At 36.9% G+C, this 26,068-nt stretch overlaps 1 protein-coding gene across 9 annotated transcripts in view; it reads right to left on the bottom strand.

Moving 5' to 3' along the window:
* The window catches only part of DIDO1 (death inducer-obliterator 1), an 88,565-nt gene that overhangs the window by 31,308 nt on the left and 31,189 nt on the right, over positions 1-26,068 (bottom strand). For 8 of the 9 annotated variants that reach the window (XM_048819382.2, XM_048819381.2, XM_048819385.2 and 5 more), the window contains 4 exons: positions 20,739-21,618; positions 20,170-20,488; positions 13,970-14,176; positions 12,940-13,165 (listed from right to left, as the gene is read on the bottom strand). In XM_048819382.2, coding sequence (XP_048675339.2) covers positions 12,940-13,165; positions 13,970-14,176; positions 20,170-20,488; positions 20,739-21,618 — 1,632 coding nt within the window. Of the gene's footprint in view, positions 1-8,456; positions 10,319-12,113; positions 13,166-13,969; positions 14,177-20,169; positions 20,489-20,738; positions 21,619-26,068 lie in introns of those variants that run through there. The other variant, XR_007352628.2, reaches the window with a different exon arrangement.

The following is a 26,068-nucleotide window of genomic DNA, read 5'->3' as shown; positions in this document are numbered from 1 at the left end:
ACAGAACAATGGAGATAACACATTTTTAAGTATTGATGATATTCTAGAACCACCCATATTTCCCTTAAGAAGTGCCTTTTTGACCTAGTTGTTATAACATTCACAACAATTAAGCAAAGCAGCTGCTTTGAAAATGTTAGTCTTTTGCCCAACAGACATTTTAAATTATGTAATAGTGCTTGACAAATGAAGTGAGATGTGATAAGCCTCAACGTGCACCATAAGGTAGGCTCATACATTCCTATTTTGGTCCAAATACCTAGTGGTCGTAGTATAGTAATTCCATTGAAATATCTGAGCAGACTCAAAACTGAATAAAATCCTATTATAATCGACATCCACAAAAGCATAGCTATTTAATCATCCCATATAAAACTCTATGTTGACTAGAATTTTCAGGGGGGTCTGAAAGCAATATGTGATATTATTGTGTGTATGTATGTACTGCAAATATTTTGCCACAACCGCTATTAAAGAACTGATTGAGAAATCTGAGCTTCCCTGACTTTTGTGTATCAAAGTCAGGTATTTAAACACACACACTCTCCCATAAAATATTGTCAACCTATACATCAAACTCAGGGTTAATAAATAGTAAATGTTTCCTAGCTTTCATGGAAGAATTTTAAATGAAACGTTTAAATCGTTTTTTTCAAAGTAAATATTTCAAACACTAATCTCTGGAAGCTTAGAAGTGTTTTCCCCTTCCCTACTATGAAAACTTTACAAGTCTGATATCAAGAATCATGATTTTGATATAACAATCATAATCTGGTGTAAAGCTGCAATGACTTTGTATTTCTCCCATTTAAGTGACAGCTGCTTTGTTTGGGAAGAATTTCGTATCTGATAGTAACAAAGGATTTTTTTTCTGCTGGTGCTGGAGGAATTTAACACTGAATGGTAGATAATCAAACTGTAAAGAGTTACACAGCAATAATTATGACAGTTCATTCAACAGAAAAAAAATGTACCTTATTGCAAATTTTCCATCGAGTACTGTCATTTGGCTCAAAAATATTTATGCAAATTTAGGAGTGATCGTATGCATACATAAGATGTATATGCAAATTTAGCAGTATTCATTTGTTGGTTACTCTTATAGCTAAAAAATATTCATGATGTGTTATAAATGTATAAATGTACCATGATGTGTTATAAATGTACCAGGTTCAAAATGAGCCAAACTGAATTAAGGAGTCAGTTTTAAGTTATAATAAGTGAAGTCAGTGATGGTTTATCATATTTTAAGTAAGTATGCTGTCAAATTCTTTTTAAAATACACTTCATACTAAAGTTAAAAATTATTCTCTGAACAGCATTCAATACGGCTAGATTATATATTAATATATATATATTAATTACACACACGCACACTCATCTGAGTTGTACTATGGGTGACTTTCTCCATTATTGTGGAAGTGATAATGAAGGCATCTCCATCTACCCTATATATTAACAGGAAGGGAGCTAAAAACATAAGGTTTTTTTCCTGCTGATAATAGCTCATCTTAATTAGCCTCTGACAGTTTGTATGGCAACTTCCACCTTCTCTATGTGTGTGTGTGTGTGTGTGTACACATCTATATATCTTCTTCCTATATGTTTCATTCTATGCAGCCGATAAAGCGAGCTGTAGCTCAGGAAAGCTTATGCTCTAATAAATTTGTTAGTCTCTAAGGTGCTACAAGTCCTCCTGTTCTTTTTGCGGATACAGACTAACACGGCTGCTACTCTGAAACTTGTTCATCAGCACTTTAACAGAAAAAAGGAAACAGAGCTTGAAAATTAATACTGTGCTCAATCCTTTGCTTCCCATATTTAGTCTAACATCAGGCTTAGTTCGTTGCAGACTGCCTTGGCATTCTGCCAATGCAAAAAAAAAAAAAAAAAAACCTGACAACCCTAAAGTAAAACATTGTCAAATATAAAACTTCAGCTTCTGAAATTGTTCAACAGATGCACTGTTGTGAAAAAGATGCTGTAGCATCTTTTATTCTGTGGCACTGGCATTACTACTGAAGTCGTAAAAATTTCCTCAGTCAAATGATATAATTCTCCAGATCAGCAGACACCAGAAAATGAGGAAATAAATTTTAGAAATTTCACAATACTTAATAATTCAGTCTACATCTTAAATTGTGGTAACTAAAAATTTCTATCTAAGGGGACTTCTTGATTATAGAACTTGGAAGTTAACAGGATTTCTCAAGCACAAACTTGTGTTTACTTTCTAATTCAATTTTATAGATTGCTGAGTGACTTAAAAATACCTACTGAATATTACCTTAAATACTTATTAAAGGACACTGCACTAAACCATTTAAAGAAAAATATTAATCAAAATGTGATTCACTACAACAATCACCCACTAACTCCGCCCTCCCACCCCACCCCAGCTTACTTCCTATGACTCCCTTTTCTTCCTATGACTGGCTACTTCACCTTGAACAGGCCCTTGAAATATGTTGTATGCAGTGTAATTGTAGCTGTGTTGATCCCAGGATATTAGAGAGACAACGCTGGTACAATAAAATATATTACCTCACCCACTGTGCCCCTTGAAATGTGTTAACCATTTAAGGAACAGTTTGTTTCACCTTGTATTTATCTGTTACGCTCTTGAGTCAATTCCCAGACCTGACAAAGACCTTTGTGTGAGCTTGAAAGCCTCTCTCTCACCAACAGAGCCTGGTCCCATCAAATATATTATCTCACCCACCTTGCCTCTAATATCCTGGGACCAACACAGCTATTACAACACTGCAGACAAGTTTTTCCACTGTTGTTTCATTTCCTTCCATGGAAGTCTGGCCTTAGAAACCCACATCTTCTGAAAATCCTCTGCATTTCTGTTTAGTCAGTTAGGTCTGTGTGATCACCATTCATGGTCTTTCATTTAATAATCCCTATGATTTTAGTTTAGTAAGCTGTGTGCAACTATCTAGTTACTACAAGCTTTTAACACTAAAAAATAAAATTCACTTCAGCTTACCGGGGGTGGTGGGGGGGGCTATCTGAATTATAGTTCCATCAAATATTCAATTTCTTGTCACACTGACAGTTTTAAACTGTATGGCCATATAACAATACACAGTTAGATACAGTGGTGAAGAGTCTATCATGCATATATCTCTGTGAAAATGGGGAGGTTTTTGCAGGTCTTCACAAAATTTGTATTAACCCCTCCCCCAGATCTATAACAGTACAATACATTACTTGAAAGAATATTTACAAATAATCTTTTTGTGGCTGTGGAAGGTAAGTTTAGTAACTATTCACTGTGAGAAGTGCTGAGGGAAAATCATTGGAACAGGGTAATATTGCTGAATGTAGAAACCAGAATGTAGAACTCGCTATTACTTTCTACTGCTGATCTTATCTATTCACTAGTTATGACACCCACCACACTTAGGGATGTCGATCACTTTACAGGAGCAAGTTAAAAAGCAAAAGAAATGTCCCAGGCATAGTCTACCCTTAAAAGTTGTATAAGCATAGCTACATTGGTCAGGGGTATGAAAATATCCACACCCCTGAGTAGCACAGCTACATCAATGGAAGAGTACTGCTGTCGACATAGCTAACGTTGTTCAGGAAGGTGGTATTCCTACACCGACAGAAAACCTTCTCTGGCAGCACAAGCTGCATGTACTACAGTAGGAATTTAAGTTGTCCTAGCTGTCCCAAAAAACTATGCCGGCATAGGTTCTGTAGTTAGACATTGCCCAAGTATAGGAAGTAAAACCACTGCATGCCATTGCCGCATAGCAACTTTAAAAAACAAAGATTGAAAATTCCTTGCCAGCAGGTTTACTTTTGGGTACCACAGCCAGCAGTTTGTGAACAGGCTGGATGGAGCTGTGCTTTTTGAACATGGCCAGACTGGAATGCAGATGTATTTCTGGCAGAAGTAAATTTCTAAGGAGAGGGCCTAACATTGGAAATGCCATGTGTCCCTGATTCCCTTTAGCCTCTCCCTTAGACTCAGTAGGTTAAGGATTCTGGATAAGTGCAAGTAGCGTGGCAGGTCATACAGGGTGCACCAACCTCCAAGCCTACATAGGGGTATGTAGATTGTATCCAGTATCTTGATTTCACCCAAATGTTAATTGGCATCCTGTGCAGAGAACAAGTGTAGTATGTTTTTGCTGATCCATCTTGCTCAGAGGCAGGTAGCTGCATTATAAGTTTCCAAATGAACTTTACTATTATGTGCTGCAGTAGTCTAGCCTAAACTGGTAGGAAAAGGCTCTCTCAGTCAAAGTTGGAAAAGGCATCCCTGACCACTTAGCTGAGAATCCAGGGCAGCAAACAGTCTAGTAAAACTGAGATTGTTAACTGCTTTGCCAATGGATGGGCAGGCTCCCTCAGTTTTGAATGTTCCTATATTTTGCCATTTCCACTTTCCTTTGCCACTCAGCATCACCGACATCTGATCTGGACTGATGGTAAGCCAAGCAGGTTTCAGGCAGCTGTGGTGTGCACATCTTCTTGCAGGAATGACTAATTATGGGAATAACTGTCCAAACTAAATTATACTTTTTAAAAAAGCCATCTCTTTGCAGAGCAAGGGCTACTGAATTCTCAGGCAAGCTTGCTTTTTTTTAAAAAAAAAAAAAAGTGAAACCCTTCAATTCATTCACATACAACTGAAAACTGAAATATGTTGCTCAGCTGGTGCTTTAGAGGTCAGTTCTAAAGCACTCCACAAAGAGAAGTTACTTACCAGTAACTGTAGTTCTTCAAGTGTTGTCTGTGCATAGTCTCACAGTTAGGATGCACACCTGGCACCTCAGAACTTCAGAAACTTCTAGAAGAGACATGCTTGTAAGGTGCCACTCAACCACCTTCCTGGGCACTGAACATTTAGTGCCCAAGGCCATAAAAGAAGGTGCAGCCAACAAGCGTCTCAATTCCTTCTTTTCCGTGGTCAGAGGAACAACTCCTATGCCTGAAGTCAGCTTTTGTCAGACTTCTTGCCATTTCTCTCAAAAAATAGTTGTATACAGTTAGCTTTTACTTATTGTACAATATGCTATCATTTTTAGGCAATTTTAGTATTTATGTGCCATTGTGCACTAGGGGATTTGGGCTAGTTCCTACTATCAAAACTGAGTCAGATGCTAATAAATCCAGATTTTAAAGGTACACCTCTCGCCCCTCTATTTTTCTCAAGTCGGATGTCCGTATCAGGTGTCTGGTCTGCTGCAAGATGTCAATGCCTAAACTGGTGCTGTGTGCCAGGCCTTTACAACCCAGGTACTGAAAGACTAGGTAACAGTCTCCATTCTCACTTGATTGAGGAAACACTGGAGCTAGGCCGTGTCTACACTGATGATTTGTCATGCTGCAAGCCAACATAGCTATACGAATGCAGTTCTTTAGTGTAGACAGGCAAAGCTACCATGTGCACTTACAACTTGCTCCCTGATTGAGATTACCTTATAGTAGTTCACCCTATCTACACTAGGGGATTAGACCTGTGCAACTGGCCTCCCTAGTTGAAATGGGGGCAATACCTGCTGTAGACAAGGCCTTAGTTTTTCAGAACCACTTCTGTATTCAAAGGACTTTACAGGCCATCTTCAGCTCCAAAGCCTTCTGCACCCAGATCAACACAATCATCAGAATCCAACAGTGGAAATACAAAAGAGACCACCTCAAAGAACCCCTTTTATTTGGTGGAGGGGAAGGGGGGGAGGACTTCCCATTGGTTATACAACCAAGTGAACAATATTAGTAAAAAAAAAAATGCAAACAGCAATATAGGGTGGTGAGTTTTTTAATCAAATTTCCATCTGTATCGACGAACAAGTAGAAAAGAACCACCCTACGAGCCAGATTGTGCCCAACACTTGTGTCAAGCCTCCTCCTTCACTCTTGTGGCTCCTCACGCAGGAGCCAGACACACAGTGTGATTGTGGAGTGCTGGCCTTCTGCCCTCCAAGAGTCCCCAGGGTGACAACTGCTTGAAAGGGGGAGTAGGATGCATGCACCCTCCTCCCCAAAGGTGGCAGAGCTCCAGTATGTATTTCCCCAAAGTTCTGACAGAGTCCTCTCAGGTACTCTGGATGCAAGATTTGCCCTCTGAACCCCTCTCAATAGTTTTTACTAATGAAGGGCCCTAGTCCTCAATCAATAATGTATCATGGGCAATTTGCACAGTGATAGCCCTGTACCATACCTTCTATTTCTTAGGCACTATTCTACAATGCTAGGGACTCTTGGTGGACAAGTAATAACAGATCCCACGGAATGAGACAGGTTTGAATCAGGAGACTGGACAATCTCAATTATTCACTTGTGAGGACAAATAATGACAAGGTGGATCTTCGCTATCTGCCTAGACAAAATGCCTCTGCCACTAGCTCTTAGGCCTTGGTGACATACAAACTTGTACTCATTTAACGAAAGGTATGTTTTAAAACTGGTTTAGTTAAACTAGTGCAAGTTTGTACAAAGACATTCTTGTTTCAGTTTGACTGTGGCTTATTTTTGTTTAAATTAAACCTGTAGAACAAGATTAAGCTAAACCAAACTAAGCCACTCAAACTGAAATAAGCATCTACACACAAACTCATGCTAGTTTAACTACATGGTGCAAATCCCTTTGTGAACACTGCTACGGCAGTTTAAGAGTAGCTTGTTTCAGTTTACTTTAAACCTGTTCCTAATAGTTTAAGCTAAGCCAAAACAAGGGTCCATACAACCTTCTGCACTGGTTTAAACTAAATTTGTTTAAAAATCACATCTTAAGTTGAACTAGTGCAACTATGTGTGTAGACATGCTCTTAGTTAAAATGGCACACGTCTGTGTGTAGATAAGGACTTATTCTTTTCTCTCTGCAGGGGTATTACAGGCTTTCATTCCACCTTATTACCCTCCACTCCCATTATGTGTACATTGCTCCTCTCTTCCATCCTTCCCTCTTTTTTACATTGTACGATATATTTTCCTTTTCCTCCATACCCATGCTACCTTCTACATTTAAAAAATAATAAAATAAAAATACAAGGGAATGTTGCGGAAGAACAATCATCACATGCACATCAGACTTTTTGATTTTGGGCTCTCATCTCACTTCTGTTCTTTGACAATGTCTCTTCACTTTGTTACTTTGTGTAGGAACAGAACCAACCCAAAAGCCCTTTGTATCTGGAATCCTTTGATGACAACTCATGTGAGTAAGCACTACTCAGCCCGTGGATAAGGCTCAGATCTAGACAAAGGCAATGATTAACCTAAGCCATAGAGGAGGCAAAGAAAAATGGAGGCAGGTAGTTAAAAGGAGGCTAATGTAATCAAGGGCAGAGTTTCACAAATGTTGTCCCCTTGCTTCCCGCTAGGAGGCACCATAAAGTTGTCTGTCCCCCTAATCCACTGTTGTAGGATGGCAGGAGAGATGTATGGCAAATTTTAGCCTGACAGAGCCCCTTTCAATGAACTATTTCTGCTTTAAAGTCCAATTCATTAATAATTTATAAGAAATACTACTATCAAATAGAATACAGACGCCTCCCTCCCCTCCCCCCCCCCCCGACTTACGCAATCGTTTTGTTCTGGAAAGCCTTGCGTAACTTGAATTTTGCATAAGTCGGAAATGTATACCATACGTTAAGCAAAAATTTCAGCAATTCAAAAATCCTATTTCTGGCTTATGGAACTTTTTCCAAAAGCGTGAATTTGTGTAAGTCAGGTCTTGCGTAACCCGGGGAGCGTCTGTATTGCAATTAATGGCTATGAATTCATACTAAATTAGTAGTTATAGCTAAGTTGAAGCTAAGTCAATAAATAGTTTATTGGCTTTGTGATAGAAAACTTAACTCAGTGACTTACATCGCAAGATCCAGCATATGAATTTAAAATAGTTTAGGTTTAGTGTACACAATGGTTCATCTAATAAAATATATTTACTATGTCTGGTAAGCTCTCCTCCTCTTACTACCAAATGGAGTTATGATTTTATATAACTTATGTTTGCTGTGACTCAGTTGATAAGTGACTAATCAGCTCAAATAACTTTTAATGCCTAATAAAAGTAGCCTGACAAGCTTAAATGAGAAATTAAAAAACTGTCTGTGAATATCAATTTAGATCTGTCTGGGTACTTTAAAATTAGGATACGGCAGACCTTTACCTTCAGTTTTCTCCTCCTTGTGATCAATCTTCCAGCTTGAAAATGACGAAAGATTTGCAGCCGATTTCCACTTAAGTAAAAATGGCAAAAATTCATTTTCTCTTCCAAATGTTCTTCTACTATCAAAGAATCTGCATTGAAGTCTTTAGATATGTGCATGTTGACATGCTACTAAATGAACTTTGGCATCAGTAAGTGGCCCAGCCACTACCCCCATTGTTATAACCAAAATATTTGATATTTCCTCAAGTCTTCCTTTACCCACATAGAAACATAGGAGGTTTCTTCTGTAATTAGTGACCTTTACAAAAGATGTTAAATACCAATGAAGCAATTTAATTTTTTCCCCTCCAGTGGAAGGGTTAATTATCACTTCGTATACTGAATTAAAAATATAACAGTTGGCTAATTTGTCAGAATAATTTGTCCTCTTATTTACTACAGTACCAATAATGAGAGAATTACTATTTATCATTGACATTCTTTAGATCCGTTCTGAGTCATTCTCTACTTTAAATCTTCATTTGACAATATTTCTCTGAAATTTTTGTTGTAGATATTAACTTGTTCAGCTAAAAAAAGTAAAGTTTTATAAACCTTTCAGAATGTTGCTCAACTAAATATTATACAAGCAAAACTGAAAAATAAAACTGCACTAGCCCACCTGACATATGAGGATATCAAAAGGCTCAAATGACTAAAACAAAAAGAAAAAAACAAAACCATCAATTCAGTACCGGTATTAAATCCTTGTGGTAGACTTTAAAAGTAGTCTAGAACATTTGACAGGACCACAGCTTTAACATATATGCAGACTTTCCTTATTAAATATAAATCTGGATCCAGACATCTTTCAGATGTGTTTCTTCTGGGATCCGTCATTTTTCATTTTACTGTGATCATCTATTTTGTACAAGTTTTCAAATACACTGGGCAAACAAGGGGCAGATCACACTTTAAAAATATACATATAATTTACAATTCACTGTTAAGTTGAATGACAACCAGATATATCAGTGCCATATGATCCGGAGCTCCATCTTCCATCTGGAGAGGTTTTTTTTATGAAGTGCACTGACAATTGACTTATTCCATATATCTAAGAGCCTCACGGCTTGCCCCGCTATTATTTCTTATGAACTCAATGCATGACATATTAAAAATGAGAAAAAATAAGGACAATAGCTCTTTTGTAGAGCCAAGCAAGCAATGAATATGATCTTCCTTTGCGGTCCCATATTTTTGATAAAAACCTTATGAATGAAATATCAAGCTAGTAGACTAAACTCCCTGCCTCAACATATGCATTAAAAATTAACTCTTTTTAGAAATGCACTGTTATTATAAAACATGGCAGATGATTTTTAAAAGGCCATAACTTTATCAGGTTATTTTAGAAATCATTTTGTTGGGGCTGTGTTTTTCCTGCTTGAAAGATAATCTGCTGGATAGACATTTATACTGTCTATTTTGCTACTTTATTTTACTTCTATTTTGACAAGCCCTGAGGACTTTAACACCCATTTGATATAAACTGAAGGTTAAAGGTACAGTCAAGAAACATGTCCTGGCAAAAGCATTAAAATACTACAGATTCTCTCCTCCACTCCGAACCTGCATCTTTGAAAGCCCTTGTTTCACCTTCCCCAATCTCAATGGCCCTTATCCTTGTAGCAATTAAAAATTATTTTTGAAATACATTTTCTATATATGTGGTGCACTGGATGCTATGAGTAAAAGCAGATCAGCTACTAAAACAAACAGGGCTAATTTCTGAAAAAGAAAAAATATGTGTATATTTACTTTCCCATAGCTGTACAGCCTAAATACTGCCCACATCTTCAACACAAATAAATAAAATGTATTATTATTCATGTGGCATCATATGTGCATGATGCTTCCCAGTTAATTAGTACAGCTGAACCAATAAAGCCAATGATTTCCATTCAGACTATTAAGATGTTAGACAGTGTAAACCAATATTCAGCCTGTATGTTTTGATGGATTTAATAAAAAAAGCCACTTGCAATTAGGGCCTAATTTCTCACCACAAAATAGTATGAATCTGAAAATCCAAGGGAATCTTGAAGCAGCCATTGCAGTGGGGATTGGAAGGAGGAGGAGAAATCTTTAGAACTGTGTGTTGCGTGCTTCAAATAACCAAGTTACAAGCGTTTCTGTGTATGAACCAATTTCAAAAGGAAGAGATCATTTTTATCATACAAGTGTACTGAATTGCACTCCTACCCAGATTATTTGTCAACATTTAACAGAGGACTAAAAGGGTTTGGGCTCTTTCCGTCCTGCCACCCAATAAAATCACTGTTATGTTAAAGTGTACTGAAATCTTACATCCACCACCTAGTGCAACAATATTTAGCATACAGAATAGCTGCATTTTATGCATGTGCTATATTGACTGAGGAAAGACTAATTTAGGGTCTGAATAGGGGACTGATCCTTCAACCCTCAGTCACTAAATTTACTCATTTGACTCCTATGGGACAATGTGGGCAATTAAGGGTTCTTTGCATGAATAAGGATTTGCAGGATCAGGTCCTTAGCTTGAGGGTAGAGAGCACCTGTTTAGGACAATTTCCATTTCAGTTCAGTACAATGTAAATATATATATAACTATGTACACTGAATAGAATACACTACCTTATTTTTAAATTTTAACAATTTGTAGAATCTCCCTAAGCAAAGAAGTTGTGATTGATGTTTTTAAGGAGACACTATGGATCACTTAAATCACGAATCATACTACCAGAGTGATCAACCAAAAACGAAAGAATCTTTTCCACAGAAAAAAAATTATATTTGGTAGTTTAGTAATGGTAAAAACAGAATCCAAGACATTTGCAGAACTTACCTTAATTAGAGCAATCTGAAATTCCATCCCTATTGGCTGACTAGAGAACTCTTCATCTGGTATTTACTGAATTGTTTTGTATTCATTAATAAGGCCTGGTCTACATACACATTTTTTACTGATTTAACTTTCAGTTAGGGGTGTGCTATTCTGCCAAAACAGTTAAATCGGTGTAACCCCTAGTATGAATGCAGTTATATATGTATAAAGGTACCTTATACCAATACAGCTTTTTTCCCTTACAGAAATAAGCTATACTGATACAAGCAAATTTATACTAGTGTAACTGCATCCGCATTAATGGAGTTGTACCACATGCAATTATAGTAGTATATTATTATTTGTATTACTGATAAAGCAGATTTTTGTGTGTAGACAAGACATAAGAGTTCATAACGGGCCCCTTTTTACCTTTAATTTTAGACAGAAAAAAATACTGCTCTTTGAAACCTACAATGCTAATTTAAAATGCAACTCTGTAGTTGTTATGGGATATAAAGTACCAAAATCTATTAATTTAAATCAAGTAGGGAAAAAAGTAATCTCCAGAACACTATAATTAGCATGTACTAAGGCTGCATTTCTAAAAGAAGTGCAGTAAAACAGAGGGGGAAGTTTAAATTTAAATGCAATATACTACAGTATTCCTGAGACAGTCTAAAGAGTTGTGTATAATAATAAAGTAATTTTTCAGGGGAAATACTTCTGTTTCCTTTATGTTAAAAAGTTCTTTCACCTGAAAAATCTAGGTCTCAAGATGAATTTCAAAATGAAAAGTATTCACTTGTTCTAAATGTATATTTGTCAAGTTAATATATAATTAATGTTTTTAATAACCAGATCTACTTCTGAAAATAAAAATTAAACCCCGATAAAAGGTGGTTAATAAAAGCTGGGAGAAAAAGTAACATTTGCATTCATTAAATTTCAAATTGAGAAAATGTCAGACACTAGACACCTATTTATCGTGTGTTTTGTAAATGTGAATGGTATGATTTCACTTAAATTCCAATTACATTATAACACTATTTCACTGGAGTCAATCAAAAATGTGATAAAGTACAAAATCTATTTCACATTACAAATCAGTATTTACTTACCTTTATATGAGCTAACAAGAAGTTATGGATGCTATTCAATACCTGCAAAATTATAATATGTAAGGCAAAATCTCTGCCTAACTTCCCTTTAGTATGTTTCCTTGTGTGCGGATAATGTGTGAAATATGAGTAACACAGAGATAACAAGGAAACAAAGGCCACCCCCTCACTTAAGTAAAAGATGATCCTTAAAATATTTAACGTAAGTAAATAAAACACCAGGAATCATAGACTTATAGGACTGGGATCTCAAGAAGTCATCTAGTCCAGTCCCCTGCATTCATGGCAGGACTAAGGAGGAGAACTTGGATATATTTGACAGTTAAAATCTGTCTGCAAAAATATAAAAGCTCTGTAACAAACCCTGTTGAAAAATCCCATCTTGGCACTAGCAATGCAAATGCAAAACTTGAGAAGCAAGTGCCAAAGCTAGACGTATTATAATAAAATTTAAGTTAGTACAGTGAATTGTTGATAACAGGGGCACCTCGTGTAACTTACAATATTTTGAATTTAAGAAGTGTATATTGATACTTACCTCCTCTGAGAACAGAAATGGTTATTGCCTTTGGAAAACATTTGGTAACTTACTCAGCAAGTTTACATTCAGAAACCAGTTGCGTACAGACTAATATCAAAATTATAAAGGAACCTTATAAAATTTCCCTGATATGAGTGTGTGTGAATCTTTGAAGGTGGAGAGAAAAACTGTGTGTCATATTAAGAAAAAGATACCAATTTTCCTAATCTTACAGAGCCAAGAATGGATGGGTATTCAAATAAAATGTAAATGGATTACTCAGGAATATCCCTATGCGATACATACATTTGAATAACAGTGAAGATGAAATGGCAGCAGTCTTTTCTGGCTTTACTGCATTGTAATTATGATCGCTTGCCCAGGATGGTGTGCTGTTGTCTGATGCCGGCTCTTTAGCAACTGGTTGGGTGTTTGCTTCAGTTTTAGGGGCTGTCACCACACTTTTCTTCATGTTAATCTCTTTTTTCTCAGGAGTTGGTTTCTTCTGGGTGGACAAAGGCTTAGTACCTGCCTGTATAATTAGTAGATCCTTAATTACTAATAATAGTAATGACAGAAAGAGTTATCATGATGCATGTATTTAGTGACAAAATGTGTCTTCATATATTGTGAATAATTACTAATGCATTTCAAATTACATAGTTACAATACAAAATGGGTTTCTGACAAGTCTATAAAGCTAGGAGAAATACATTAGCCTAGCAGGAGAGAGTGTTGAGTGCTCTACTCATGAGCAGACCCTACCAGCAAACTGAACACAGTTGTATTTATTATCAAACATAAGTAAATCTGCACATCCAGTACCTGCCACATTAAAGTGGTTTCACAGAGCTAGGTAATATGGATTTAAAAGGGCTTTTAAGAAATTCTTTCATTTCCTTACATGTGACACAAATCCCCCTTATCTGCATAGCCTGTCTCCCCATTAAAAAATAAACCTAAAAACTTTTAACCCAGGAAAATATTAATAATTTTAACTTATGAATTAGCTTTAAAATATTCAGTACTAGGGAAATTATTTCAGAAAAGATGTACTGAAGTGCAGATACTTAATTTAATAGCACCTATGCAAAGGAGACTATATTGTATTTTAACAACCTTTTCCTGTTTTCTTTTTTTATTATAAAGATTTAACTGAATTATCTTATTCTTAAATGTAGTTTTAGATCATTAAAATGGCAAAAACAAACAAAAGAGTGAATATCTAACGTTAAATCTTGCAAACTTAATATATTTATGTCTGAAAACTGTACAGCAACAAGCTATTATGCTTCAGGAAAAATGCTGCGTTTTTTATTCAGGAACATGATCTTACCTGTAGTTGAGACTTTAGAATTGTGGGTCTCTCAGATTTTGATTTGATCTTCTCTTTTGGCTTTGGTTCTTTTCCTGCACTGAGAAATTTCATGGTGGCTGCAGCATGTTTGAGAATGCAGTCGTTACTGCAGTACACAGAATCAGGCTGAGCCACATTAGAACAGCCAGGACCAATGCATTTTGATGCACCAGGAGCTTCGATTACCTAAAGATTGAAGCACAGCAAGTTCAATTTTTTAACTAAAAAACTGTATATAACCGGTTGTGAGGACTTATGTAACTGAATATAACTAGTGCATCTTAAAAGCATAACATGATTTTTCTATCTTTACTGACGCTATCCCATATCCAACTTTGCTGGCCTAACGAGTTCATGCTTGCAAATTCAACACAAAACCAAAATATTTATAAAATCATTAAAATATAAATAAGCCATAAGAAGGTCCATTTCATCTATATTTATTAAACAGAAGAGTACCCCAGGCTTTAACACCTATTTCTCCTGGAGTTATTGATATCTAAAATGGAAAAGACCTACTGCATTAACCAGGCTGTCTCCCCTGATAATGCAGAATTGTTTTCTGCAGCACATTTTTCCATAGTTTTATCCAGTCTTATTTAAAAATCCCAAGTGACAGGACTACTCCCACTTCCCTAGGGAAACTCCATCACAGCCTAATACTTACTTCCCACTATCAGGACAGACATTTCCCAGTACTCAGTCTAAATTTTCTCTTCATTTCACCATAGTGTCTTACATGTAAATAAATCCTCTTCCTCCTCAGTGTTAACATATACCAATAACAGGTGCCTCAGAAATATTATAGATAGATCAAGTAACATCCTTAAAAGCCTACAAATATTTGATCATTGTGAGGTCTGAGGCAAGGAATTTAAATTTTCCTTCCTCTGTTTTCCCATTTGTAAAAATTAGGATAACATCAATTATCCATGTTTGCAAAGCACTCTTGTATCTAGAGATGAGAAATGATGTGACAAAATGGAAATATCCTGGACAAACCTCATGGAATTAATATAAACTTTACTAAATTACATTAAACCTTGTTAAATTAGGTTTAATATCTTTGGGATCCACTATATTAAAAATGCAATTGTGTATCTGTTATTATGAAATTATATGCAACTCCTCTAGGAGGATGGAGATGCTAATATAATTCCTCTGGTTATCGGTCCTTTTGAAGACATCCCCTAGATAGGTTTTGCATAAATAGTTCAAAATGGTTTCTCCAGTGACTATCCAAAAATCCTTTTTTTGTCTGTTAAACAGACTGGGTTTAAACAGGCTCAGGGCCTCTTTCCTGATCCAGCAAACAGACAGGATCCTGGTCCACAGAGGGCCCCAAAGTAAGGGTTGGAAGAACTGGGCCTACTGAAGTCCCATAAGATTGTGTGCTTGTTTTGAGCTGAAGCTGTGATGAATTTGAACCCACAAGGAAACCCTGAGTGGGGTTTTGAAGGACTATTCCTGCCAGAGACCACATTAGGGTTGGGGAGATCTCTGGAGTAAGCTTACTACCATCTCCATAGGTTCATTTGTTGTTTTTAATATTTTTTCTGTAGTGTCTTTACCTTAAGAATAAAATAGGTTTGCATGGGAAGTGCTGTGTGTTGCCTTATAACTGTGGGCAATTACTCAGTTATTGGTCTCTGAAGAAAAGTAAGCAGGCCTGCTTAGGCAGAGTCTTTTGCTGGGATATCACAGTCAGGGGACTGTGCACCTGGAAATACACTGGGGTCAGAAGGGAGTGGGACTAGTCACCCCTCAAGAGAGGTACCAGCTAGGGAGTTGGAAACCTGAGATGGGTGCCCTTGCTGGGCCAGAGGGAAAATACCAGTGCAGCTACCCTGAGCTGACACACTATACTATTAATTTCTGTTGGTTTCTTCTTGCCTCTCCTCAGTTTGTCAAAATGGTTGTTCCCTCTTTCTGGTCATTAGTGAATAATAAATAAGAACTGGCTTAATACCTAATATTGCAATTCTCCATTAGACAGCTCTCCCCAACTCAATATATTGTAGTTTATAATTAATATTTGTTTACAGTATTTCACCAATTTTCAATCCAAATGACAGTGTTGCTACACAGGCCAATTTCAATTAATTTTTCAATTAAGATTTACTGAGACACAAGTAGTGCTGCTTATCTAAAACCCAAATACCATAACATTTATTTTGTAGAAATAAATATTATTCTTCAGGATAATTCTTTACAAATGCCCACTTTCACATCTGATTATCTCCACAAACAGCAGGAGAAAAATATTACAAAATTAATACATAAGTGTTTCCTAGAAGGCATCTTACATTTTAAAGATCTAACAAGTCCAGCTGTAGTGTGTCACAAATAACTTTTAAAGACCCAACCCTGCACCACTGAAGTCAGTGGTAAAAAATCCATTTTTTCAATAGTATAGGATCAGGGTGTAAGCACCAAACTTTCCTGAATGCCATGACATTCTGATTAAAGTATTAATTAGCTGCGATGTTTCTTACAAGAATTTGAATTATTTAAAATAAATAATCTGTAGAATACAGCTCAAAATACAATGCATGAAAAATGCTACGGACAGAATGTTACTCTTCTTAAGTGGTAATGACCATCTTGTTGACATCTTTTCAGTTTTTCTGAAAATTCAACCTTAAAGCATGATTCTACTCTGAAGAGTGCTTATAAGTGATTGTGAGGTTCCAAGTTTATTTCCTACAATTATTTATGTATCAAGTGTGTTCAGTGTACAATTAAATTTCCCTCCCCCTCCTCCCCGGCAAATGCTTGTTTTATAAACTCTACCTTCACTCAAGTCAAATTGGAGTCATTCCTCTTCACGCATCAACAACAGTACTAAAAGCTTTGCATGCCAAATTAGACTTTTAGTACAACCCCACTGTTTTCAAATCATGCCCACACTGAAACCTGTGCAACTTATTACACAGGGTTTATTTTGTCATCAAAATTAACAGATCTGACACTAAATGCACAAAAGGATCAGGTCTGTTGAGTAAGAAGGTGCCACTTTTGCATACTTATCCTTTAGAGTAGAGACTAACCTAAAGAAAGTTTGGGGAAAGTGTAGAACCAGAATTTAATAGTATATAAAACTTAGTGGGTGGGTGAAATCCTGGCCCCATTGAAGTCAATGGCAAAACTCCCATTTACTTCAGAGGCTAGTGGGCGAAATCTTGGCTCTACTGTTTGCCAGAAGCTGGGAATGAGCGACAGGGAATTAATCACTTGATGATTACCTCTTCATTCCCTCTGGGGCACCTGGCATTGGTCACTGTCAGAAGATAGGATACTGGGCTAGATGGACCTTTGGTCTGACCCAGTGTGGCCATTCTTATGTTCACTATTTACACTAAAATTATCTGTAAAACGATTTCTAAATTTTACAAAATGTTGGGGTGCCATTAAATGCAATTAAATATCATGGTCCTAAAATTGAGGCACCCCTCAAAATGTATTCACAGGAAAATTTCTACTGAATTTTCTTTGTCATGGTTCACAAACAAAACTATGCTCTGAATTAAAAAAACAAGTTTAAAGAAGATACGAAATGCTGACGTTAAAAAAAATCATCATATTTTCCATAACTCCCCCCAACTTTTCTAATAGATTAAAAGACAGCACAGGATAACATACACATACTGATTTATAACAATGAAATATAAAATGAAGAATTTTTAATGGTAAGATTAAGAGTTGTGTTAGCTATACTTTTCATGATTTGTAATTATGGATAGTGAATGAGTACAAATGATGTAACACTTAGACCAAGGCCCTACTGCCATACTTGTGGTTTTGCTAATTCTTCTTTTACACAGACTTGCTAATCTGCTTAAAGTGATGTTATTACTGACAGAACCAAAAGTAACATGTCGCACAGGGTTTGGGGCTGAAAATACACAACAAGAAGCCTTTTTTCTGGGAAGAGACAAGTCAGGGTGACACAAAACCATCATGACATTGAAACTGAAAAACCAGCAGAAAAAAATGCAGAAGTTGAGTAACTGAAGCCTGTGTATGCATAATGTATGGGTTACCTAAAACTAGGGCTGTCAAGCAATTAAAAAAAATTAATCATGATTAACCTTGAGATTAAAAAAATAAATTGCAATTAATCGCAGTTTTAATCTCACATTAAACAATATCAGAATACCATTTATTTAAATATTTTGGGGGGTTTCTATATTTTCAAATATAGGGTCAGGGCTTGGGGCTCTGGGCTTCAGCACCTTCCGCTAGGAAGCTGTGGACTGAGGCTTCAGCCCCTCCACTACTGATGCCTCTCAACCCGCCCACAGGTATACAATTAACATGTTAAAAAAAATTAAAGCATTAATTTTGCTTTCAGTTAATCGCAGGTGTTAACTGCAATTAATTGACAGCCCTACCTAAAACCCAAAGGGCTTGTGTGTTAAAAAGTAAATTGGATACAGATTTAATAATCTGTAATGTAGAAATGTATAGAAGACCCAAGTGAACATAGGCCCCAAAAAGGAGAGACATTGGAAAAGAGACTGAAGGACTAGACCAGGAGATCAGAGAAGGTGACGAGAAGTACATGGAAGAACTTCTTGGTGCCCTGGAATGTGGTAACTTGGGCCAATTAAACAATTCCCTCTTGTCTGTTATTATTTGTCTGGAATAAATGTATGTTCAGACACTATAAATGACAATAATTCCATCTAAAATTGTACAAATAAAGGCAAAAATTGATTAAAGCCGAAATTTGGTTGGACCTGCCACTCTGTTTCATGATTTTTATCCTCAACACAAAATTAAACATCAACATATGGGAAAGGATATATTAAAAGCCTTTTAGTATTTTATGTTAAATCTGCATACATACACTGAGGATAACTGTAGTTTTAAAGTTATAGAATATATCTGAAAAAGTTTTTCTTTTAAATTTACAAGTATTCTGCTGAAAATGTCAGTGATTAAAAAATTTCACTCCAAAGTCTACAAGCCTCATGCCAATGGCAAGCTTCAATACAACAGCTCTGATGCTAGCTAGGAAATGGTATTCCTGTCCAACCATTAAAATGCACACAAACCCATAAAATAAATTACTGCAGTATGCTGTCAGCAAGTATGTAGGATTTTTTTTTTTTAAAAACTTGCTGAAGAGAAATAAAGTAGAGACGACAGTCAAGGAGGACGCCTGTCCTTGCAAATACTAAAATAGCACCAGCAGCAGAAAGGTCAATTACTATGGCATTAAAAGGTTTTAAACTAGTTTTAAAACTTTTTCACTAGGAGGGTGGTGAAACACTGGAATGCGTTACCTAGGGAGGTGGTAGAATCTCCTTCCTTAGAAGTTTTTTAAGGTCAGGCTTGACAAAGCCCTGGCTGGGATGATTTAATTGGGGATTGGTCCTGCTTTGAGCAGGGGGTTGGACTAGATGACCTCCTGAGGTCCCTTCCAACCCTGATATTCTATGATTCTAGTTTAAATTCAAGTTAAGAGACTTTTTGCCTGCATTTAGAATGGCACACAGACTGGCTAATGGCTAATATAAAGAAAGTTCCTGTAATAATTGTATGTAGAAACTGGCAACAATTTGAAAGGATTTTTTTTTAATTAAATATATTTTCAGAGCCATTTTTAAAAAATAAAGTCTATCAATCCCCTTTTCTGTGTATGAAGAGCTTCAAGAAGTAAGGTCAAAACACAAGGTCAAAGACTGGCTGGAAGTGCACAGCACAGCTTGAATGTGTACAGGCACACAAGTTTGCCAATACTAACTGGACACCTACAGTGAAAATTAAACAATTGATAAGTTAGTAGAAAAGGCAATTTTAAAATAAAGACATGCCAATTTCAGAATTTTAAGAGTCTTTATGAAAGAACAGGAATTCAGCCAGTGTCTTGATTACCCAAATAAAAGAATAACAGATGCATACATTATTGGGGTATTTTCCTTATCCGATGTATATGTTTTGTAAATTGCAATCCTTCAAAAATTAAAAAAATATATGCTAATGATTGTGACACTCCACTCATTCAGTTCTGGATCAAAATCTTTACTTATAAATCAGAAAGATACAAACAGAAAATATCTAAAAAAAAAAATTTAGCAGCTTTGTTTTATATAAAAGTGTGTTGCAGCCCATAGATAAGCTAATGCCTCAACACATTCAATAGAACAATAGACAACAACTAAAATACTTACAGGTTGAAATATCTTCAGTTTTTTCTTACCACTTGGATTTGCAGCTTTTTCAATCCTACCCTTGATTCCTTGATCCTCACTGGACTTTTGTTCGACTGTTCCTACACTTGTGAGCTCTGTGCCATCCATGTTTAGTTGTCTTGATTTAGTTTCTTGCCAATCTGTTTCCGAAACTGTCTCATCCTGCCCCTGCAGAATGGTGCAATTTGGACAGATATAGTCCTCCCCATTCCTTTCCAACAGTCGCCCACGAGCCTCAGAAATCCCCACACAGTCACCATGAAACCATTCCTCACACCTATCACAACAAATCATAAACCTGAAAATAAAGAACAAGTGGTTAAAAAATAAAATACTGAAAAATTCAAAAACAAAAAAAGTCCTTGTAATTTTGTCAGGAAGCCAGTTGCTTTGTATAACTTATTAATTTTACAAACTGCATTCAAATTTAGTATTTATTAGCTTACCCTGTTACTTACAACCCCATGAAGTTGCAACAGAAAAAAAAAAGTTATATACACCTGGCAATGAAATCTTTAAACAATACTTTGCATATGTATATAGCCCACCTGTTATTATGAGGCTGGTGACAGATACAGTACAGTGTATTTGGGTCATAAATCTCAGACTCAGATTTGCTTTTTGTGAACTCTTCAGATTCTTCATCTTTGATCTCCTTTGTTCCCAGGGCAGGCTTTATTTCCTTCTTAACCTGAAGATCTTCAGTATGTTCCTCAGACACAACTACTTGACTTCCAGTCTCAGTGCTATCGGTAGACTCAGGTTCTTGTTTGACAGGCCGTTCAGTCTTAACTTGATTTCCTGCCTGGACATCAACTGTTTCTGTAGGATTTTGTTCTAGGTGTTTTTTCCTGAGTCGGTTCTGTATCTCTTTCAATGTCAGTTCTGCAGGTTTTTGTTCAATGCGTTTGTTTCTTAGACGATTTTGTAGTTCTTTCAGCGTCAGTCCATCACTATCACTATCAGAGGTATCATCATCATCATCATTTTTTGCACCTTTGCTTTTTAAGACTGGCTGCTCCTTATTGTCTTTAGAGTCACTCTTCCGATTGCTAGTTTTTATATCTGGAGTGCTCTCCACACTGCCTTCAGAAGCAGTCTCCACATCTGTAACCGGACAGGATGCTGGTTCACTTGAATCTTCAAGAGCAGTAGGAACATGCTTCCTACCTCTACGTCTTACTGTTGTAAGAAATTCTTCCACTCTTTCAGTACGCTTGGGTTGCCGTCCGCTACGCCGGAGAGACAGGCTTTGTTGCTGCTGCGGTTGTTGTTCACTAGTGTCCACATCAACATCTCCTGCACCTTCTCGTTTGGCAATTGTAGTCCTTCGAAATCCCCATGTTTTCTTGAACTCCTTACTTGTGGGCTTAATAGCTTTTTGTTCCTCCTCATTGCTTTGCTCACCTTTATCATCCAAAACGGATGCTAAAAATAAAAGTAAAATTATGAAACTGATACTTCATTTAGAATCACAGCTGACACTTTTCTTTTGGAACAAATCTTTCAAAATGTCATCATATTTTCTTTGTGAGAGTAGATATATACACATGTTAAATGTGGTATGCTAGATGATTACTTAATAGCTCTGAACACAACAAAGAACACACTTTTTCTCAAAGTTCCTATTGACAGGGATCACTAAAGTCACAGCCAATATAATTAAGCAATGTGCGATTCCCCACTTCATTTTTTGATCATGATGAATATTAAGCCACCCTTCCTGTTCACATGACAACTGCACTCCAGTGTTCCACCTCACAGCAGAGGTAGTTTACTGTCCCATCTAACACTAAGTCAACATAATCCAGGAGCTAGGAATTGCTCATGCAGTGTATCTCCTTCTTTCCTAGATGCTTATAATATTCCAAGCTCTTGCTGGCCTGGTATAACACAAGCCAAAAGAGAAAAAGAACAGGTTAAAGAACATAAATTAGATGTATTCAAGTCGGCAGGACCTGATGAAATTCGTCCTAGAATACTTCAGGAACTAGCTGTAGCAAGCTTGGAATGCTAGCAATTATCTTTAAGAACTCTCTCCTCACCTCCCCCCATTTATTTAGGATGTTTTAACAACTTTCCAATCCGTGCCATATAAGTATCAGGAAAAAAAACAATTATTATAAAAGCTAGCTTTTGTTTAGAGAGATATTATACAGGAATATAGCTTTCAGATCTTTCCATTTAACAGAGTGTTACCATATTACAGAGAGAGCATTACAACACCTATAATTTGTTGTTTCCAGTGATTTTATAAAATTGAATGAAATCACTATACACACATTTAACACACCAAGCTTGCGTATCAAATGTTAATATTCAAAAAAAAACTGGACAGGTGTGCTGGTTTATTTGCAGGTCAATGTACTCAGAGTAATGAATAAAAGGTAAGCAAATATTTATCTGTCCTCTATTTTCCTGGGCATGTAATGGGTGTGTTAACTTTTTCATAACCACAACCTTCCATATTTATTTTTAACCATTCCTCTATGATTGGGCAATTTTTCTTTTTCCAGTGAGAGGCTACCAATATTTGAGCAGCTACTAGCAGACGAGAAATTAATTCATTTCTTCTTGCATGACCATTTCTGCTAGGAAGCCCCCTAGCAGGATTACAATGGGATCATAAATATCCAACCAACTATAGTATTTAGTTACATACTGCATCCCAATATTCTCTATTGACTGGATATGACCACCACATATGCCTAGGGAGGTTGTGGAATCTCAGTCATTGAGGTTTTTTTTAAGTTCAGGTTAGACAAACACCAGTCAGGAATGATCTAGTTATTACTTAGTCCTGCCTTGAGTGCAGGGGACTGGACTAGATGACCTCCCAAGGTCCCTTCCAGTGCTATATTTCTAGGATATATGCATAAAATCTTCTCTTTCATCTCAATGTGTATTTTATATATATATATATATATATATATATATATATATATATTTATTTTATAACCTAACTGGTGCCAGATTCTACTGAAACAGTATCTTACAGAAATTTTCTTCTATTGTGCTACAGACTGAGGTTGCTGGACCTCTTTTACTGTGGCGTAATTTGTCTTCCCAGATCCATTGCCCAGGGTGTCATATACAAAAAATGTTTTCCTTAGGAAAGTTGTCTGCAAAGATACATATAAATTATAAAGTTTCGTAATTGACCACATGCCATCACATATATTAACGCTAGCTTTCTATATAAAACAGGCTTTCTAGAAAAATGACAAACATAATTTCTGACTTTAAGTGCTGGTACCAGGGGAGAGTGGGCCAATTAAAGCTAGTTTTGATCTCTAAATAACTTAGAAAAAGTCTGTTTTACTGAATAGCTGGCCAACTGTATGTCGCAAGGCTCTCCCAATCTCTCAAACTCTCTGGTTGGTGATTTGCGTTAAAATCTGGATATTTGCAATGGGTGTCACGGGTGAGGGAAAAGAATTATTCTCTCCCAAACCCATACAATAGCATTTGCTAAAGGATGTGCATACATTTCTGGAAGGAGCGATTTATTATTAATCCATTATTTATTAGTCTAGCAATATTTATAATGCAGCAATTTTCTTGTTCAATAAACCAGCCCTATATTTCAATGATTTTATAACCTAAATCTTTTAAAAACAATTTGTGAAGTCCTGGCCCCATTGAAGTAAAGGGAAAAAACTCCCATTGATTTCAATAGGGTCAGGATTTCACAAAAGGTCTCCCACAGGCCTGGAGGATGCTGCACCACCATGCCTTAAAGCCACTCCAGAAGACTAAAATAATACTTTAATTTTGCTTTTAAAACACGGAGGGTTTCATTTTAATTTAATTTTAATTTGAATCAGTCGTTTTTATTTTCAACAATAAAATGAGAAAAATATATCAGGTGTTTCTGAGCCTTTTAAATTACACTTTAAAATGAATTAGAAAAGGTAAAATAGATTGAAACATTTGATGGCAGTATCGGCACTTCACAGCAGGAACTCCCCCTTCCTATGCATTTGTACAGTGCCTAGCACAACAGACCTCCATCTTAGTTATGGCTTCTAGGTGCTACCATAATAAAAAAAACAGTAATATGTCTTAAGGCAGCAGAAAACCTAAAGCCAAACCCTTGATAAAAACCCTAACTCATGAATGTGATAGCAGCTCCAATCTAGCTTTTTTGTGCATGTGAAATTAATTAAAGACATTGCAGAACGGAGACTTACAACACCATTTACCTGAAGATAAAAGATGAATAACTAGTGATCAGATAAAAAGAAAAGGAGGACTTGTGGCACTTAGAGACTAACAAATTTATTTGAGCATAAGCTTTCGTGAGCTACAGCTCACTTCATCGGATGCAGTCAGTGGAAAATACAGTGTGGAGATTTATATACACAGAGAACATGAAACAATGGATGTTACCATACACGCTGTAAGGAGAGTGATCAGGTAAGGTGAGCTATTACCAGCAAGGGGGGAGGGAGGGAGGGAAGCTTTTGTAGTGACAATCAAGGTGGGCCATTTCCAGCAGTTGACAAGATCATGTGAGGAACAGCGGGGGAGGGAGGGAGGGAAATGGGGAAATAGTTTTACTTTGAGTAATGACCCATCTACTCCCAGTCTTTATTCAAGCCTAACTTAATTGTATCCAGTTTGCAAATTAATTCCAATTCAGCAGTCTCTTGTTGGAGTCTGTTTTTGAAGTTTTTTTGTTGAAGAATGGCCACTTTTAGGTCTGTAATCGAGTGACCAAAGAGACTGAAGTGTTCTCCGACTGGTTTTTGAATGTTATAATTCTTGACGTCTGATTTGCGTCCATTTATTCTTTTACGTAGAGACTGTCCAGTTTGGCCAATGTACATGGCAGAGGGGCATTGCTGGCATATGATGGCATATATCACATTGGTAGATGAGCAAGTGAACGAGCCTCTGATAGTGTGGCTGATGTGATTAGGCCCTATGATGGTGTCCCCTGAATAGATATGTGGACACAAACCGTCAGGAACAGTATCCCCGATAATGTCACGGCAAACATGGTGGCTGAACTTTGTGACTTTGTCCTCACCCATAACTATTTCACATTTGGGGACAATGTATAACCTTCAAATCAGCGGCACTGCTATGGGTACCCACATGGCCCCACAGTGTGCCAACATTTTTATGGCTGACTCAGAACAACGCTTACTCAGCTCTCGTCCCCTAATGCCCCTACTCTACTTGTGCTACATTGATGACATCTTCACCATCTGGACCCATGGAAAACAAGCCCTTGAGGAATTCCACCATGATTTCAACAATTTCCATCCCACCATCAACCTCAGCCTGGACCAGTCCACACAAGAGATCCACTTCTTGGACACTACAGTGCTAATAAGCGATGATCACATAAATACAACCCTATACCGGAAACCTACTGACCGCTATGCCTACCTACATGCCTCCAGCTTTCATCCAGACCACACCACACGATCCATTGTCTACAGCCAAGCTCTACAATACAACCGCATTTGCTCCAACCCCTCAGACAAACACCTCCAAGATCCCTATCAAGCGTTCTTACAACTACAATACCCACCTGTGAAAGTGAAAAAACAGATTAACAGAGCCAGAAGAGTACCCAGAAGTTACCTACTACAGGACAGGCCTAACAAAGAAAATAACAGAACGCCGCTAGCCATCACCTTCAGCCCCCAACTAAAACCTCTCCAATGCATCATCAAGGATCTACAACCTATCCTGAAGGACGACCCATCACTCTCACAGATCTTGGGAGACAGGCCAGTCCTTGCTTACAGACAGCTCTCCAACCTGAAGCAAATACTCACCAGCAACCACACACCACAAAACAGAACCACTAACCCAGGAACCTATCCTTGCAACAAAGCCCGTTGCCAACTGTGTCCACATA

Source organism: Caretta caretta, chromosome 13 (genome assembly GCF_965140235.1).
Source record: "Caretta caretta isolate rCarCar2 chromosome 13, rCarCar1.hap1, whole genome shotgun sequence".
Lineage (NCBI taxonomy): Eukaryota > Metazoa > Chordata > Testudines > Cheloniidae > Caretta > Caretta caretta.
This window is presented reverse-complemented; position numbering and strand designations above follow the sequence as displayed.